The sequence below is a fragment of the Trachurus trachurus genome, assembly GCF_905171665.1.
Source record: "Trachurus trachurus genome assembly, chromosome: 13".
NCBI lineage: Eukaryota > Metazoa > Chordata > Actinopteri > Carangiformes > Carangidae > Trachurus > Trachurus trachurus.
In genome coordinates this window covers 22,236,922-22,256,881 of record NC_139892.1, presented here as the reverse complement: position 1 = coordinate 22,256,881, position 19,960 = coordinate 22,236,922, and the positions used below count along the sequence as shown (strand labels likewise).

Genomic DNA, 19,960 nt, shown 5'->3' with positions numbered 1-19,960 from the left:
TGTATAGTGTGTTTTGTTTTGTTTTGTTTTTGTTTTTTTTTACGTTGTAGCCCCTTAACTTGCAGGCTGCTTCTTTTGCATCATGTGTATGGTTGTAGATTTTATGATTTGCTGTGGTTACAGTAGTGCTCTCACTCTGAAAGTCTCCCATGATGCAGTAACAGGTTTTAGATAAGTTTGTCTTCACTAAAATGATCATGCCTTAATACTGAAATACACATTTCATCATCATTTTTGGTGAAGAAAATGAAAGATGATGATGATGATGATGATGATGATGATGATAATTATTATTATGATGATGATTATAATCATAATAATAATAATATATTGTCTTAATTACAATAGTCCTTGATACCTAATGATCTGTTGTTAAATTTCTGGATTTCATTCAGAAATCTGCTCACCCAAGATTTTGCTGGGAGACACTGGGCTAGTTTCACACCTGGCTAAAGCTCAGAACAATCTGATTTCATTCACAAGCCTGAGTCAAACTGTAAATAATAAATAATAAAACGGTTATACATTAAACCTTAATGTTATTATTTCATCATTTATTTAATTAGACATATTACAGATAAAACCCCAAAGTTACTTGTAAGCAGGTGAAATCTTTAGGGGGTGTTTTTTATTTTTTACTTAGCCTACTTATTTCAATCCTAAAAGTCAAAACAGGAAACGGAGAGCGGGCTGTGATTGGTAAACACACCCGGCGGCTGGCGGCCCAAGCCACCGGTCCCACCCCCCTCTCTTCCGTCACAGTGACGAATCATAGGAGGAAAAAGTTGCAAACAAAACAAAACAAAAAACAACAACAGGAAACAACGGGAGCGACATGGCGGCAGCGGCAGCGAGAGGAGCGTCCACGCCGAGCGGTCTGTACTAGCAGGCCGAGCTGCGAGCGTCAGTCAGCGGCGACGCGGCGTGAAGCAGCCCGGTGCTGCGGACATCATGGCCGCGGTGACAGTCGGCTCCAGCGGCGTCGGAGCAGATCCAGCCGGGGTGCTGTCATCGAGAGGACACGGACGGTCGGCGCCGGAGACCTGGAAGAGGGACATCGTCCGCCAGCTGAAGCACCGAGACCTGAGTCAGCACATCAAGTTTCAGGACCTGATCCGCTTCTGTACGACCGACAAGTACCAGTCCATCTGCCCCGGCACACTGCACCGTGGGCCGGCTGCAGTTAACGCCCATTGTGACCCACATGTGTGGAGATATAGATGGAAAGTTAATGTTATCTTAACCAAACTCCACTGGAGAATAAGTTAGTTTAAGAGTTTGTTATACAAAGACTGAGATTATGCAGGCGTCAAATGTGAAATCACAACGTCAGATGAAAACCGAGATTTGTGTTAAATTAGGTTAGATTTCTCCATTTAAAAAAAAATCTCACTTTATCCCTTTATAATTACAGTTTAATAACAGTTAAGTTTTTCTCACCTGTCATCCCTGAAATCAAAAATGTAGTAGCCTATGTTTGAATGCTATTCTACCTGTTACATTCAGTATGAGCCAGACTACAATTAAAATAGCATTTCTATGGTAAACTGAGACAGGCCTACTTTGATGATTTATGGCGGGACAATGTAAAATTAGTGGGACACAGATTACAGGGGGTCTCTGGTGTTAAATGTAAAGTGTTGCCAGGTAGGTTCCACCGCACGCTGTGGTTAATGTAATAGCCTAGGGCTATAGGCTTTATGCACGGCTCCACTGGACAAACTGATTAATCCAGGTGTGTCTGACCATTGTTGTGACTACTGAGGTCAGAGTCAGACACACCTGGATTAATCAGTTTGTCCAATAATGTAAAACAGGAAATAAAGGAGCAGTTCAGGGAGTAGTGGAGCTGTGCATAGAACCTATTTATTGGTTAAAAGTTTGGCAACGCGTTTCGCCACACAGGCTCCATCAGGAGCTGTGCAGGGCAATCTACCTTTTTGAACTCAAGGTTTGAAGAGCTGTTCATCCTTGAGTAGCAGCTCATAGTGCTGGATATTATAGTATTTGTTACGGTGGTCACTCCTGTAGCTCAGCCAAACTTTACTTTACATCACATTACTTTATTCCACTTTTCCTGTGTCTTTGTTTTCTCAAGTTTTCAGGAAGAAGGGTAGAGTTTGGCTCAGAGACGTGTCCTTCATGAGGCCTTAACTAGGACAGATTTAGTGTATTTCATGTTCTGGTCCAATCCCAGATAGTTAACCACAAGTTAAAGTTGTCATGTTTTAGATCAAACCCAACTTAAAATCTCATGTAATGATTCTTAATGAGTCATAGTTTGGCACAAGGCAGTCGAATAAATCCTCCCCCACACGAGCCCCGTCTGCTGTAAACTCGTCTTTATAACCAGGTAGGATGTCCCTGGAGCAGCTGTGTTCAAAAAATGTTTGACAAAGCTGAAAGCAAAGTTTTTGATTATTTTGGCAACCTGGAGAATCTGCATCCAACAATTTAGGATCATCATTAGTATTAAACTGACTTTGGCTTAGAGACATCCTGCAGGATTTCACAACCGTTTTCAGTTTGCTACTGAGTTGAACTGGAAGAAATGTTTACTGCACTAAGTGGACTCTGGTTAATAGGCTTTATTCAGCACACTTGAGCCAGACTGTTAATAAATAGTAATTAATCATTGTCTTATTCACTCATTCCACCGCCAGAGATGTGTAAACAAGTTCCTTTATTTAGTTGCAACTCAAAGGCAGGAAGTTGTCTGAAAACTAAAACTCATGTTGTTCCACTTCCTCTGCGAGTTGACTCATGTATGACATGATTATTCGTATTTATTTCCTGACAATTTCCTGACAATTTTAAAGACTTTGACTTTAATGATGGAAAAACAAGGCTCAAATCTCTAATTTTCTTGACAAGCAGTTGTGGACAAGCCAGCATGTGTTATTAACACTGGTGCATTAGCTAGCAAGAAACACAACATTTTGTTATAATTGTCTTTTACTATAAATTTAGGCATGAGATCACAACTGTTTCAGCTCAGGCGATGATGTTTTACCTGTGGCAGAGGTAGAAACCAGACCAGGACCTGGATTAGGATCAAGACTTCACTGATTGTGTTTGCTGTTTGTTTTTAGACACTCGGCTGCTGGAGAAAACAAGCCTGGCCAAAGGGATACTAAGCTGCTCTGTCAGGTAACGTCTCTGACACACACTGTACAGAGTCAGTGGAGTTCAGAGTGTGTGTGAGTGTGTGTGCACCATTGCTGAAGTTGTTTGTTGTGTGTGTCCAGGCGTCCCTCGCCCGACAGCAGCAGCTCCATCTCCTCTCTGCTCCACCAGAACACCCAGCTGAAGAAAACTACAGGAGAGGTCAGAGAGCAGAACATATATACACCACATGTCCTGTGAAGTGTGTGTTTGCTGTAAAACGATCTGATAGAGAAGCAGCTGAGTAAAGTAAAGTATGCCTTTATTCATCCCACGACGGGGAAATTCACGAGTTACAGCAGCAGTATATACAAACACACTCAGACATGCCATGCACACTAAAGTGGACTGATAAAGAGAATATATAAATATAGACATTTATAAATAAATATAGGGGCAACCAAGATATTAAGAGAAGTATAAAAAATATATATGTATATATATGGTTAAAAAAATGTGTTGCATCAGTTACACCCTGTGCACAGTTAGGGCGATACACAGTCACACACCTGCTAGTAAGTCACCTTCATCACATCATCATGTGGTTGCCTAGTCCTGATCCTGGGCTGGACCACATGTCAACACATTCAAACCTCAGATCCTGGTTTTAGGACTCTTTATAATTCAATAATTTGGGCTTGTTCGGTCTGAACCAGAGTAGTTTTTATTTTTGTTTGGAAATGCATTGTAAATTAGTAGCAAAGGTTATTTTCTCAAACAGTGCAGGACAGTCAGTGTGTTGTGGTCCAGTCCAGTCCAGTCCAGACCAGAACATCCAAAATCCAGAAGTGAGGGAAAAACAGAGAGAAGCTTCACTGGTGAGCAAACTGAATGGTCTCATCAGTTGGACAGGAGACATGGAGACCTCTCCTGTAGCCTCTGTTAAAGGACCAGTACCTACATGGACCCTGCAGCCATCCAGATCAATCATCAACTGATGTGCTCTGAAAACACACTGATGTGGACACGGGATCCACTTGCAGTTGACCAGTGAGTCCTGGATGTGTGATGGGCAGAACCAGCTGATGTGTGGTGCACTGACAGGACGACACCACACATGTTAAATTCATCTTGAATGACCCGGAACAACAGGCGCTGCTGGCTGTTGTGTTGGGCAGTCCTGTTTGTCAAATCTGTCCACACAGACCTTGGATCTAGCACCACATACTGGACTCAAGGACACATATGAATGAGCTGCTGCGAGTCAGATCGGAGTCACATCATCATGATAGAGTCGTCCTCACTCTTCCTCTGTTGGTTTGTTTCAGTTGGCCTATCAGGTGGTGGAGCTGCAGCAGAAGATTAAAATCAAGGAATGTGTTCTGGAGAAGCAGCATGCCAAGTGAGTAACCCTGCACCCGCTCACCTGTCAGCTGCAGGATCAAATCAGGTCTGTCTCGGATGAACTGCTGGTAAAACCTGACCGACTGCAGATGTCAGTCACTGAGGATCCTCTCAGCTGATTGGCTCAGCACAGTCAGGTGTTAATTCATGGCTCTTAGGTTAAAGACACATTAGTGCGTTGAGGAGCAAAGTGAAGTCAACATTTCATCAACCGCTTCACTGCTCTTTTCCTACTAACCCATAAAATCCCCCAAATCTGATGTTTAAATCTAAACTTGTTTCCCTGTAAGTGTTTGTTCCAGGCTGTAAACATGTTTATCGATACAAGGACTATGAGGACTGTCTCTGTCGGAGACACACTCTAGTCGAGGAAGTGGAAGTGATATCTCTCTTTACATCTCAGAGCAGTGTTCTGTCTCATAATTAATCCAATACCTGTAATTTACTGCCCTCCTGTGGTGATAGCAGGGTAGTGTCTCTGGAAGCTTCATAAATAAAAAGCATATTATCAGATATCCTGACCTTGTCTGTGAAGATTTTCAGATCTTAATGTTCAAACTTCAAAAAAAAAAGACTGACAATGTTAAATCCTGCCACCTAACAGCGGTTGATTTATTCAGCTGTTTTTTTTATTATGACAGGACAGTGAGAGATAGGATGGAAAGTCAGGGAGAGAGGGGATGACACGTAGCAAAGGGCTGCAGGTAGGACTGGAAGCCACAGCAAGTAGAGCGAAACCTACATGGTACGTTCTCTATTGGACGAGCCACCAGGACATCCAGAAGAAGCTCAGTGTATGTAACCAGAACTACCTGAGAGAACAGAGGGAGGAGTCGGGGTTTTGCTGTGACCCTGTTGTTGATGACGACTAACTGCCCTCTCCCTCCTCTCCTTCATCAGACTGGTGGAGGACCAGCGTCGCCTAACAGGAGCGTCCGATGCCCGACAGGAGCTGCGGGAGCAGGTCAGGCAGGTGGAGGAGGAGAACGGGGCACTGAAGAGGGAGTACGACGCTCTGCTGGAACGACAGAGAGGAGCAGAGACGAGACTCAGGGACCAGAAGGTCAAAGAGGGAAACCTGCTGGAGGACATGATCCACCTGAAACAACAGGCTGCCGCCCGCATGAACAGCCGCAACGAGCGCCGGTCCAGGTACCTGAACACACCCGGACACACCAATCCCACTGCAGTGAAAGAGGATGTAATGTTAACGTCTTGTTTCTTTGTGTCCATCAGAGCTCGTGAGGCAAACCTGCAGAAAAACCTGCAGACTGCTGCCAGGTCAAAGGTCGCTATAGACAGGTACGTCCCACCATGATCTCATCTCTACGAGGTTTCGTGGAGCTTCACTGTCTCACAGTCTCTGTTTAGGATCAGGCTCTTATTTTTTATAGCTGTCGTATATCTATGTCCTTCCATCAGTGTGATGATTATCATCATCATCGTGTTTACTGTATGTCCATCTGTGTGTGTGTGTTTGTGTGTGTGTGTGTGTGTGTGTGTGTGTGTGTGTGTGTGTGTGTGTGTGTGTGTGTGTGTGTGTGTGTGTGTGTGTGTGTGTGTGTGTGTGTGTGTGTGTGTGTGTGTGTGTGTGTGTTTCAGCTCTTCCAGCGCTCCAACCTCCAGATCCACATCACCGAAGAAGGAGAACCAGGACCAGGACTCCACAGAGCAAAGACACACCAGACTCTTCAGGTCTGACATCTGGAAAAATGTCCCTCTGCTTCATCTTTGTTAAAACAGTGATGTCATGTTGATGAGGTCCAAGTAACTCTTCTAATACATCTGTAGTGAACTGACCTAAAGTTTAGGTTCCAGTATAAGAAGCACTTGTTAATGTTTTTAAAGGTTTCCTCTGTTCTCAGATCAGCGTCGGCCACGTCCCCGAGGATCCTCACCTCCATCAAACAGCTGTTTGAGTGAGTCCTCCAGTCCTTGTCCAGGTCTCTTTTTAGTTAGATTTGTCATTGGTGGAGCAGGTTCTGTGGTTAGTCAATTGATGCACATACTGTACATACATACATACTGTATATATATATATATATATATAAATGTATATTTATATGTGTGTGCAATCTCAGCAGGAAGAGGCGTGGTCACTCGGTATGCAGTCTGGAGGAGGATCTGATGTGTAATGTGAGAATCTGTCTGTCGGCCAGAGTCCCCGCTAGAGCTCTGCAAGAACTGGTAAGATACACAAATGCAAGTGAAGAACCAAAACCTGCAGTTTCTCTCCTGACCACTGAGTGTGTCTCCAGGAGCGAGTTAGTCTCCATAGACTACCATGTTAAAATGTCCAACTTTACATCAGAAATAAACATGTTTACAGCCTGGTGCAAAACTGTTTGGTCTCTACAGCTAATTTCCTCCTTCATGACAACTGTACATGTGATTCTCGCTAATTGATAAATTGTAGAATATTGTCGTCCCTGTTCAGTTAAATCATTAACGCAAGATGTTCTTGTGGTTACATGCTTTTATTTTCCTTCTCCATACCATCAAACATGCCGGGGAAAATGTCGTAAGAACTGGATGAATAAATAAAACACATTAAACATGAAATTAGTAGCTTGGTGTTACATACAGCACTTAAACAGAAAGTTACAAATAAACACAATATGAAACTTAAATAAATGTACATACCTCATTGGCCGCATTAACTAAAGGGAGGTAAAGGAAACTTGACTCCAGTCTTCATTTACATTAACTATACAGCAACATAACTCCAACGTCCTCTCTTACACCAGTCTATCAACACAGACTGATGCTCTGCCTCTCAAGCACAGTCAGGTCATGTGCGTCGAAACAAGAACAACGTGATGCTACAGCAGAAAGAGAACATTGGTTTCGCTCTGTAAACACCATACAGATCCTTTTTAAACATTCTGTGCTTTTTATTTAGATTCATATGAATGAACAAAATATATTATTTTAATTAAAATGTAAATTATTCTTTTTTTTTTTTTACTCAAAATTATGAAATGAATTAAAACAGAATAACTGACTCTGGCGTCAGCTACAAAAACAATAATAATGATAATAATAAGAAGGATCTCTCCTGTCTGTGCGTCTCTCTCTGTCTCTCTGTATTTCATCTGTGTCTCTCTCAGGACGCCCATGAGCAAGGCATCAACGCGGTGAAGTTCAGCTCCGGTTCAGACCTGGTGGCTACTGGAGGAACAGATCGGGTCATTAAACTGTGGGACGTCAGAGCAGGTAAACTGACCTCTGCTCAGTTTTCATCCTTATCACCATGTGTGATGATGATGATGATGATGATGATGATGATGATGATTCATTGTTGTTTTCTTAAATGTTGTACATTTAATATTTGCAATTATTTTGAATGTTGTTTATTGTATGTTTCTTGTGTTTGGATGTTGTTTATTAATGATTTTATTTGATGCACTCCTCTGTAAAGTGTCCTTGAGTGGCTTGAAAGGCGGTTTTTAAATAAAATGTATTATTGTTATTATTATGATGCCATCAGGCTCACTGACCCACAGAGCCACTCTGGACGGCAGCACTGAAGGGATCACCTCCATCGAGTTCGACCCCACGGTGAGTAAAACCCCTGCACCTGAATCTGGACTCTGATCGTTTTCATTAAATGGTAAATAAACTGGATTTGTGTCACACTCCCCTGGCGTTGACCACTCAGATTACACACACTCTGAGCCGTAGCCACGGAGGTTTGATGTTTTTCACTCTCATATCCGTTCTCAGCGTCTGAGGATCCTCGCGGCGTCTTACGACAAGTCGGCCTTGCTGTGGAGGTTGGATGATTCTGTTCCCAAGGTAACAGTGATTGCTGCTGTCCCCGACAAACACTTCACATTTACTTCACAACTTTTACACGCAGTATGAAGAGGTAATAAAACATGCTATGAATAAAAATACTGGATGATTTATTTATTTAGTTTATTACTTAATTAACTGACTGACTAAATCTTGATGGCTTTTCTTTTTTTTTATGCATGTGTTTATTAGTTTTTGTTTGCAAGTCACAGCAAATCAAACAAGACATCAGAGCAAACTTTTTCTCCTCATTCTATCTTCATGGCTTTGATAATGGTTTGATTCAGTTTTGATGTATGAATCATGATTCGTAGTGTGATATTAAATGATTAAATCAGCTCCACCCTGAGCAGCTACAGTAAGACACGTGTCCAAAGTCTGATGATTGAATGAATGATTAACTTTTGGTACTTTGAGTACACCTTCCTGCTGATAGTCACACATTGCATCATTTCTTGAAAAGCGCTATACAAATAAAATGTATTAATATTATTATTGTTATTTCTGTCTCACCTGTGTGTCTCAGCTGACTCTGACGGGTCACAGCAGGAAGGTCACAGCAGCGAGGTTCAGCGCTTCACCTCATCAGGTGGTGACAGGAAGTGCAGACAGAACCATCAGACTGTGGGACCTGCACCGAGCTGCCTGTGAGTCACACTTATCAATAATCACTGATCAGGGACTCATTGGTCAATGATCAACAGCTGGCCACTGAATGTTTAGTGACCAGTGGACCTGTCTGTGCAGGTGTGCAGGTAGTTGAAGTGGCGTCGTACTGCAGTGACCTGGTCTGTTCTGAGAACAGCATCATCAGTGGGCACTTCGACTCTAAGATCAGGGTCTGGGACACCAGGTAACGCCTCACTCTGTCACCACTTCACTCTATCACCCCTTAATCCTGTCACTCGTGCACTCTATCACTCTGTCACCACTTCACTTTGTCACCACTTCACTCTGTCACTACTTAATTCTTTCATCATTCTACTATTTCATCATTTTATTCTGTCATCGCTGCACTCTTTAATCATTTCACTCTTTCATCACTTCCCTCATTTCATTCTTTCATTCTTTCACAGTTGCACCTCTTCATCACCTGGCTTTTCCCCCACTTGGCTCTTGTTCCTCACTGTATTTCACTCTGCTCCTCACGACAGCATGTGGTTCACCATATCAAAACCTTTTAATAAGCGTTTCACCACTTCCCCACGTCCGTACTGCATGATGCTTGATTATTGCTCTCATTCATCACTCTTTCAACACTCTACCTCTTCACAGCTTCATTTCTCTTCTTTAGCGTCAGGTCTAACATCTTCATACTTTCTCTTCAGTTTCTGTCAGCAGAAGCGTGAGGATCAGATCGTGTTGACAGTGAACTGAAGGGCAGCACAAACACTCGAAGCCTTCACAGTGAACACATAAGCGAACGTTAAACATCCTGTGTTTATCATGTAGAAACAGTAGAAGCGGTGGAGTCGTGTCTGTGTTGGCAGCTGCTCTGCTCTGACTGATGGCTTTAATTTAGACCCCCTGACACCTCTCATTCATCCTCCCGGCCATCTCCACGGTGACTCCTTGTCTTCCTCTGTTACTTAGCAACAGCTCAGCCTACAGACCCCCTTCCCACCTCCTCCCTGCAGAGTCTGACACAGCAGATGATTGTCAACTCTCTCCACCAATTACACAGTGCCGTCCGTCCTCCCAGCTCCTGATTGGACAGTGACATTACTGACTGGATCTTTTAAAACCACAGACAGCAAACAGAGAGGCCAGGCCTCATTGTGACAGACCTCACCAGCTTAAAACACCTTAAATGTCCTACTTAAGTCTGACAAGCTGAGGGAGTTGTTGCATTGAATAATGTTAAGGGTTCCTTTTGTTAAGGAAAAACATTAAGGCCTTTGCAACAATGAAAGAGATTTTACAGCATCAAGATTCTGCAGTTTTCATGGAGACCTTACGATTGCTGGCATTGGTGTTAACACTGACCAATGAAAAAAATCACAAAGCACATTAAGGTAAGATTAAGTCAGTTTTTCATGAAATAGAAACTTCAACACCCTTGGGTCTTTTTCTCAAGGTTTCCTTTAAATGTACAGTACATCTTTGTATTTAAGGTGTTTTCCATCACTTGGTGTTATACCTGATGAAGGAACCACTTTGACTCCGTTGAGCTGTTGCACAGAAGACCCCAAAGAACTGAGAAAAAATACTTGAGGTAGCTCTGATTGTATCTTAAGCACAACAAGGCTGAGTTTATGGTGATAAATGAAAAGGATGAACATCCCAACAAGACTTTTCAAGATCAGAAGAACTTCAACCCTCAACAACAGGGAAGTAATTTGGCACAATAGATTTGATTTGATTGGCAGTGAATTTATAATTAGCCCCAGCGTCTAGAGTTGGATCACTCCACCCAGAGCCACTGAGATCTGACGCCACCTCCGGCAGCTGTACTCTTCCTGCTCCTCTGCAGCTAATGATGCTTTTTTATTTTTTATGCCACCGGATCTTTCCACTCTGTTATTTATTCGGTATTTCATGTCCATCACTTAACTATCTGTCAGCTGAACAATCAGAACAAGAAGAGGATAATTGGATGGTAAATCAAGTGCATTTACATAGCGCTCAATGTGCTCTACTAGTCACGTTCACACAGCACTTGACCTCTCTCAGATTGAGCTTTCCTACCATTCACATATTCACACATCAGGGGCAATTTTGGGTTCAGTGTCTTGTCCAATTACATTTCAACATGAGGACTGGAAGAGCCAGGGATTGAACCCCTGACCATCTGATTAGTGGACGACCTGCTCCAGGACGAGTCTCTTATGACAAGTCGGTCTTTGGTAACAGTGACTCAGCCACAGCCGCTGTAAGAGTAAACAAAACAGTTTTTCTTCTGGTTAACTTTGTGTGATGATATGACTATGAGTGAGCAAATGGTCTGCATGGAAACTGCAGAATTTTGCTGCTGTAAAATCTCTTTCATTGCTGCAAATTCAGTAATGTTTTCCTTCAAAAAAGAAAAAAAATCTTTTAAGTTAGCTTCCCCAGTTAACAAAAAAATCATCCTTAAATTTCAGACTTTAATTTAAGGTGTTTCAAGGGGTTCCTGCCTTTGATGGCAGATACAGAACAATCTTTTTTTTTTTTTTACAGTAATTCATCACATCTTTTACCCTCCAGAAAATGCCATAAACTGTGAAAAATGTCCAAAGTACAATGCTTTTTTTTTTTTTATCAATGTGAATGTCTTAAACTTCAATTTTCTGTCAGTCAATTCAACATTTCAGCTCTAAATTATGACCCCACAGCTCCAGCACAGTTCCTTCATTCTCCACTTCACGTCCTCATCACTTCATCAGCAGCTTACCTCATTTTTTCTGTCAGAATCAGGCTCTAACAGAGTCTGTTGATGTTCTCTGAATATTTGTTCACACATTTGTTCTCCGAAACCCTGTTCTTTCACATGTGTTGAATTGTTGATCACATTTTTTCCGTTTTCAGTTCACGGCTCAGGGTCTCTGAATTAAAGCTGGGTTCAAGTTCCTCCAATGAAGGTTTTAGGAAACAAGGAAACAGTCTGAGTGTGGATGAATCAGAGCAGAAAAGTTAATTGAGGTGATTTGTTCTGGTTCAGGGCGGTTAGCTGTGTTCAGGAACTTCCTGCTCAGGGTAAAGTCACGTCACTGGACCTCAGCACCGACCATCGTCAGCTGCTCAGCTGTTGCCGTGACGACTGCCTCCAGCTGGTCGACCTTAGGAGGTGGAGCAATGGCCGCATGTGCTTCAGGTAGAGACAGCACACTGTGTAACAGGTATGTGTGCGTTGTGAACAGTTGTTACAGTCCCTCAGATTTGTGATTGTGTGTTTCTGCCTCTGTCAGAGCTGAGGGCTTCAAATGTGGCAGCGACAGCACCAAGGCCGTGATCAGGTGAGTTCTGCCGTTTTTCTTAGTCTGCGTAGTAGCCTGTAGGCACCGAGGTTTCACCTTGTAACATCACTGCAAAATCAGTAATCCTCTGCTCCATGATAAGATCAGGGCTGGGACAGAGATCTGGTTACTCAACCACATCCAGATCAAATCTTTGGCCTTAACTCAGGTTTTCTCATATTACCATTTAGAGTAGACCACCATGGTGCCTGTGCTGCAGGTCAACTATAAACCTGACAATAGCCTGACTTCTGATCCATGAAAGAACTGGAGACCCGAGTTCAATACAAAAGCAGTAAATACTTAACGTAAGACCAGTGACGTCTGGGCTTCGTCTTGTTCTCTACTGATATGATTGTAGTCTTTACATTTCACCTGTGAAACACCATATGCTCATCACTCTCCTCCTGTCTGTCGTCATATCATTAAAGCCAGAGTTAACTGAGCAGGCTCAAGAGATCCAGTCCACCTGACTTTGTGGCCCACACCCCAGATGGCCATGGTTCATACAGCCTGTTATGTGATGGCTTTTGACCAGCTTGTTCTGAGCGACCTGGTTTGTGTGTTGTTGATGTGGGCCTAGATGTTGCGTGGGTGAACGAGCGCGACGACAGAGAGACGTTTGTTTCAGCAGCTGATCAGATCAGTGAGTGTGTGATCAGAACATTCCACCAGAAAACAGAGAGAGATAAAAATAGAGTGAGACGAATGAAGAGCAGAGTGGATGAGATGCTGCGTGGTTCATTTTCTGCAGTTTCCATGACGACAGCAGGCCCAGGATGCTTTGTGTCTGTTCAGCTGTCTGACAGTAACGATAAATACATAAATGTGTTTCTACCCAAACACACAAACAGACAGGGAGTGAAGGTTCCCTGCAGGGTCTCTCTCAGTCTCCGCGCTGTTAGTGTGATCTGGTTCTGGCTCAGTGAGAAAACAGACACACCGCTCTGAGAAACAACAGGAATGACAGGTGCTGTGTTGCTGCCAGCCACACAATAACCACACAGAAAGACAAGAGCAAGAGAAATGGCTACAATTATTACAACAGACTGAATGCAAACAACTCAAAACTGTATTTTTTTCCTAATATCTTCACAGTTGTAACTGGAAGTGCATTAAAAACCACAGCAACAGATAAAACATCCAAATGTAGCTTGAGGCCAATTACACTCTGCAGCTTCTTCGAAGGAGCTTCCAGGTTTTGCTGTTGCTACAGCTAACATTAGCATTAATAGCTCCTTCCAGTCTGGAAGAAATGTTGTTGTTGTCAGCATCACATTTTTTGTTGACTTGTTTACTCAGAGGTGGAAAGATATACTAATGTTACCTATAGTTTTCCTTTTATTCCTGCCCATTTTTCCTTTACTGGAGTGAGCATGCTGACCAGCTACCTCCCACCCTGTCTGATACTGTCTGTCACTGTAGCCGCTAGTCTGTCCTGAGGAAGTAGGTGCTCAGAATTCGTGTTATCTCTCATATATTGAACTGAACAACAGGTGAAGCTCTAGACTGGTAAATGCTTGGCCACGTAGCAATGGGAGAAACGTAAAAGCTCCTTTAAAATACAGACTAGAACAGGTTTTATCATTTTAACACTTATTGTGAAGCAGTAGCAGGAAGTCAAGCCCAACTGTACTGAGCTGGTAACACTGGTGATGAACACAGCACAGTAATACTTTTGTTTTATTCCATCAAGGACAGGCAGGTAACCCATCAGGCTAATGCAACATGTTGGCTTTATTCTCAGTGAAAGAAATATTATTACAGTAATAAACTCATAGAAACCTGAATGTAACCAGAGTCTGAGGACCTAATGAGCTGTAACCAAAACAGCCCAACACTGATGAAACCCAGTGGTCTGTTTCTGGGTTCTTCTGCAGTCCACGTTCCCTGTAACCTGACGTTCTCTCTCTTCAGCCCAGACAGTTGTTTTCTGGCAGCTGGATCAGCAGACGGCACTGTTTACATATGGAACGTCTCTACTGGCAACCTGGAGACCCAGCTACCTGACAAACACAGGTACCAGCCTTGATATATTGATCAGTTGATACATGAATCAATCAATTCAAAAACAAATCAGTTTAAAAAAAAAGACATTGATTCAATGTAAATTGTTCAAATCCTAAAGATCATAGGTGTCAGGGTGCTTCCCTGAGGAACTCATATATTGCATAATACTGACAGAAACCTACATTTATTTATGCAGTAGTCTCAACAAGTTCAGAAATAGCAGTGTGACCCTACAAAGGTTTTATGCATTCAGCCTTGTGGCCCCTGCTTTTACTCAAAACACACAAATTAATAATGGTTTTCAAAAGCAGTCAAGGGGAAATAATCACACAGCACATCGAGGAAAATTGTCAAACATTAAAAAAAAATCACTTCTATTCACCCTCAGTCCAGCTTAAATGACATTGAATAAATAAGACACTGTGAAACCACATCAGCGCTTGCAGCTGATTTTCTCTCTCTGAGCTCTGTGTAAAAGTCATGTTCATTTGAAAAAGCTTGATCAGTGTACATATTGTTAATAATAAATTCAGCTGACTGTACATGTCACTGTGTGTACTTCACCGGTCCTGTAATAACCACCCTCTGCTCTCTCTGTAGTTCATCTGTCACTGCAGTGTCCTGGTCTCTGTCTGGTGAATACATTGTCAGCGTGGATAAAAGTAGGCGGGCCGTCCTCTGGAGCGACATCTGAAGCAGCCGATCCACGTCGCCATTGGGAACTTTTAATTGGACAAAAAGGCACTGTACCTGTGGAGCATTAATAGATATCATTCACAAAGGGAGAACACAATGAGCTTTTACCTACATTAAGACTCTTTTAGTGGATTATTAACTGAATGACCAAACTAAATGTTTACATTACGTGAGTCTGCATGTGTTCGAAAACACAAAGCTAATAGGGACGTACATGAAATATGAAGATGACTCAAACCTGAGAGACCACAGAGGAAAAGGGAAGTCAAGACAACGTGGTCAATCAAACAGAACCAGGTTGACCTTTGTTTATGTGTTTGTTTGTTTGTTTTTTATATTTTTCTGCATTGTAAGTGTTGTGTTATTTTTATCAGGTGCAGAGACCTCAGACCAGAGGTGTGAGACGTTCAGGGACGAACATAGAGAGAGTGTTTTGGTCATTTACTGCTTTTATCCTGTGTGTTTCTTCGGGGAAGACAGTGTGTTGAGTGGTGTTTGACAACATGTGCTATGTGTTGGTTGAACTGCCTATCAGACTGCAGTGAAGCATTTTGCACTCACCTGGTTTTGGAGTCGGCTGAAAGCTCCTGTACGTGTACATGGAGAGACAAAAGCTAATGCTGCTTTATTATGATGACAAAGGTGAAACGACTGGAGCTGAGGTGAGTGGAGCAGGCAGACAACCACAAGGCAGAAATTCTGGTCTTTGCAGGGAATCAGACATTTTACTGACAGTGCCTCCCTGACACTGCTAGGGTTATAGCAGAATGATGATGGTGCGGTCAGACTGGGATGGTTCTGGCTGTGTAAGACTCGTCATCCAGGAGGTCGTGGAGTTGTCTGCCCGCATCTCTTCTGTCAGCAGAAGAGAATGTGGTTGACTTTGTTTCATGGAAAACCTGTCGATCAGCTGTTGAGGACTGACAACGGATCAGACTCATATTGAAGACAGGGTGTCTGCAGGACTGGAAAATTCTTAGAAAGGCCTCAAATGTTGCCTTTGCTAAGGTCTTTAATATTTATGGAGGCTGTAAACATCAGGTATAAAATGATTTTGGAAATAGCTGGCTCTTAAGAGCTGTTCATCCTGACCTCTGACTTCACCTAAAATTAAACAGCTAAACAGTTTATTAGTTTTATTTTAATTAACCTTAATCTACACATACAATCGCCTGCTGCTCATCTAGTTCCAGTTAAAAATTAGGCAATAGTATTATAGGGATAACTGTTATACAGTGTACACACTGGATTTATTGTTGTCTCACTGTTTAGCAGGGGGCGGAGGTAGTTACGATGTACTTAGTGCTCACTATTTGTGATGTAACAGCTTCCTGCCTTGAACAAATCCAGTTGTTGCTTTTTCACCTGAGACGCGTCATGTCACAGAGACACAGCCACTGATTAGCTCATCACTGACAAACTGTTGATGTTTAACTCATTAATTGATGTATTGATGGCTATTATGAACTCTGTTGTCTGCTTCCACTGAACCTACTAACCCTCAACATTAATTTATATTCAGGTTAGAGGCTCCTGAAGGTGATGGGAAATGTCTTCTTCTTTGTGGTGCTGTTGTGTTTACTGTGTTATTTATTCACTGAGGTTATTTGTGTTTGTCCAGTTTGACCTTTAGTGACCTTTGGCTTTTATGGGGTCTGGGGGAGATACTGTTGAAACAGACCTGAGTCCTGATGGTTACGGCTTTGATGAGACCAAACAGTTAACAGAAAAACTATTATTTTTAATTATTTTTAAGCAGTGTTCATGGGATGCACATAGCAGGTATTTAACATTACTTTAGACAAAAAATAAAATAATTAATAGACTTGAATAAAATGAAAATGAAAAGATGCAGACTATGTTGTGTTCAATGTAAATGGCTTAAGGGATAGACATAAATACCTGCATGTGTAGCAGTACCACTGTAACGGGGCACAAAAAGAATAAAGGCGAAATAAATAAATTGAAAACATTTAGATGCTGCTTCTTTCGACCTCCACTGTCAATCTGAGAGCGGCTCTGTCAATCAGAAGATTTCAGTCAAGAACATCTAATTCTCTGAGTCCATGTGAAGCTGGTGACTTCTCTCTCCAGACTGGTAGTGACTGTGTAGATGCTCATAAATGTAAATGTACGTAAATGTAATGTACTGCCTTCTTGTGGCAGCGGCAGAGTATTGTCTCAAGGAGCTAGTTTGACCAGCTGACAATGGGTGTGTTGTTTTTCTTGTCCTTTCCTTGTTGACTAATGCTGGGGCTTGTCAAGCGTAGAGGCTTGTAGTTAGCAGATAGTGTAACTGTGAAAGTAACATTGTAATGTTTGTGAACATAAATGCTACAACTCTTCAAGATCCTGGACAAGCTCCCCCGTCTCCTCTGTGCTTTCCAAGCAGCAACCTGAGGGGCTGATAACTGAAGAAGCAACACCTTTTCCTTTACTGACCACTAGAGTGTGTCTCCAACGGTGAGTCAGTCTCCTAATTCTCCCATGTTTAAATATCTAACTTAAAGGTGTACAGAAAAGAAAATTGAAAATTAGTGTAATAACTCATCTATCAGACGATGTAGGCCAAACTTTGTGCAAAATTCTATTTTTGAGTAAATCCGGGATGAAAGTGTGTATTTTAGTGTAGTTTTTTTTTCGCATTGGATAATGCAGGCGCACGGATTTTACGTCAGCCTGTACACGATTCATCAGCCACTGATATTGGATCCATCATCCGTCATTCAAACGTCTGACACACGCACACACACACGGAGCTCGGGCTCGCCCCAAGCTTTGAATATCCCGCCCGCTCGATAACGACCAATCAAATTCGTTTTCCTTACTCGGGTAAACTCGTGTTGCAGCTCGTGACAACTCGGCGCGACAAACAGGACAAACGGCCATTTCTGTACACCTTTAACAGCAAAAATGAACATGTTTCACGAAACTTGTTAACATAAATGCCCTCTTTTCATTTAATTGAGGTTTTTGTATCACTGAGGGTGGCCACTTTGAGTGACAGGTGGCTGTCTGTCTGTGACAAAGTGGATGGGGAAACAGCATTTTAGTCCAACCATTTATTAACCAATTTTTTGATTAAGTTATTTGCCTGATGCTCACCACACCCACCTTGTGCTCCAGGGGCTAAAAGGGGAAGTTCCCAAACACATCCTGTCAGACTACATACAGGGATGGTGGAGTCATAAAATGTTTCTTTGTTGGTTTGTTCATGTCCATCCATCCATCCATTGTCCGCCGCTTATCCGAGTCCGGGTCGCGGGGGCAGCAGTCGGAGCAGGGATCCCCAGACTTCCCTCTCCCCGGACACTTCCTCCAGCTCTTCCGGGGGGACCCCAAGGCGTTCCCAGGCCAGCCGAGTGACGTAGTCACCCCAGCGTGTCCTGGGTCTTCCTCGGGGCCTCCTCCCGGTGGGACATGCCCGGAACACCTCACGAGGGAGGCGTCCAGGGGGCATCCTATACAGGTGCCCGAGCCACCTCAGCTGACTCCTCTCGATGTGGAGGAGCAGCGGCTCTACTCCGAGCTCCTCCCGGGTGACAGAGCTCCTCACCCTATCTCTAAGGGAGCGCCCCGCCACCCTGCGGAGGAAACTCATTTCGGCCGCTTGTATCCGGGATCCTGTCCTTTCGGTCATGACCCAGAGTTCATGACCATAGGTGAGGGTGGGAACGTAGATCGACCGGTAAATCGAGAGCTTTGCCTTTCGGCTCAGCTCCTTCTTCACCACGACGGACCGATACAATGACCGCATTACTGCGGCCGCCGCACCGATCCGCCTGTCAATCTCGCGTTCCGTTCTCCCCTCACTCGTGAACAAGACCCCGAGATACTTAAACTCCTCCACCTGAGGCAGGAACTCTCCCCCGACCTGGAGGGTGCAAGCCACCTTTTTCCGGTCGAGAACCATGGCCTCGGACTTAGAGGTGCTGATTCTCATCCCAGCTGCTTCACACTCGGCTGCAAACCGCTCCAGTGCATGCTGAAGGTCCTGGCTCGAGGGAGCCAACTTACTGCCGGCCATGCGAACCAAGCTCCTGCTCCGGTCATACAGGGACCGTACAGCCCTCAGCAGAGGGCCTCCGACCCCATACTCTCGGAGCACCTCCCACAGGATGCCACGTGGGACACGGTCGAAAGCCTTCTCCAAGTCCACAAAACACATGTGGACTGGTTGGGCAAACTCCCATGCGCCCTCGAGCACCCTGCGGAGGGTGTAGAGCTGGTCCAGCGTTCCACGGCCAGGGCGAAAACCGCATTGTTCCTCCTGAATCCGAGGTTCGACTATCGGCCGAATTCTCCTCTCCAGCACCCTGGAATAGACTTTCCCCGGGAGGCTGAGGAGTGTGATCCCCCGGTAGTTGGAACACACCCTCCGGTCCCCCTTTTTGAAGAGAGGGACCACCACCCCGGTCTGCCAGTCCAGAGGCACTGTCCCCGACTGCCACGCGATGCTGCAGAGGCGTGTCAGCCACGACAGCCCCGCAACATCCAGAGACTTGAGGTACTCAGGGCGGATCTCATCCACCCCCGGTGCCTTGCCACTGAGGAGCTTCCTGACTACCTCAGTGACTTCAGCTTGGGTGATGAATGAATCGACCTCTGAGTCCCCAGCCTCTGCTTCCTCGATGGAAGACGTGTCAGTGGGATTGAGGAGATCCTCGAAGTATTCCTTCCACCGCCCGACGATATCCCCAGTCGAGGTCAACAGCTCCCCTCCTCCACTGTAAACAGTGTTGGCGGAGCACTGCTTCCCCCTCCTGAGGTGCCGGATGGTTTGCCAGAATTTCCTCGAGGCCGACCGGTAGTCCTCCTCCATGGCCTCCCCGAACTTTTCCCAGACCCGAGTTTTTGCTTCCGCGACCACCCGGGCCGCCGTCCGCTTGGCCTGCCGGTACCCGTCAGCTGCCTCGGGGGTCCCCCGAGCTAGCCAGGCTCGGTAGGACTCCTTCTTCAGCTTGACGGCATCCCTTACTTCCGGGCTCCACCACCGGGTTCGGGGATTGCCG

The 19,960-nt window shown here is 44.1% G+C and overlaps 1 protein-coding gene across 1 annotated transcript; it reads left to right on the top strand.

Annotated features, from left to right (window-relative positions):
* Positions 1-783: 783 nt before the first annotated feature.
* Positions 784-16,899, top strand: atg16l2 (ATG16 autophagy related 16-like 2). Its single transcript, XM_083984930.1, has 18 exons — positions 784-1,123; positions 3,093-3,150; positions 3,249-3,327; positions 4,434-4,507; positions 5,410-5,661; positions 5,746-5,811; positions 6,112-6,204; positions 6,375-6,428; positions 6,591-6,696; positions 7,620-7,725; positions 8,000-8,070; positions 8,236-8,307; positions 8,834-8,954; positions 9,055-9,160; positions 11,948-12,100; positions 12,195-12,242; positions 14,160-14,261; positions 14,853-16,899. The coding sequence occupies exons 1-18, from the start codon at positions 952-954 to the stop codon at positions 14,944-14,946; spliced, it is 1,827 nt and encodes a 608-aa protein (XP_083841056.1). The 5' UTR covers positions 784-951; the 3' UTR covers positions 14,947-16,899.
* The last annotated feature ends 3,061 nt before the right edge of the window (positions 16,900-19,960 follow it).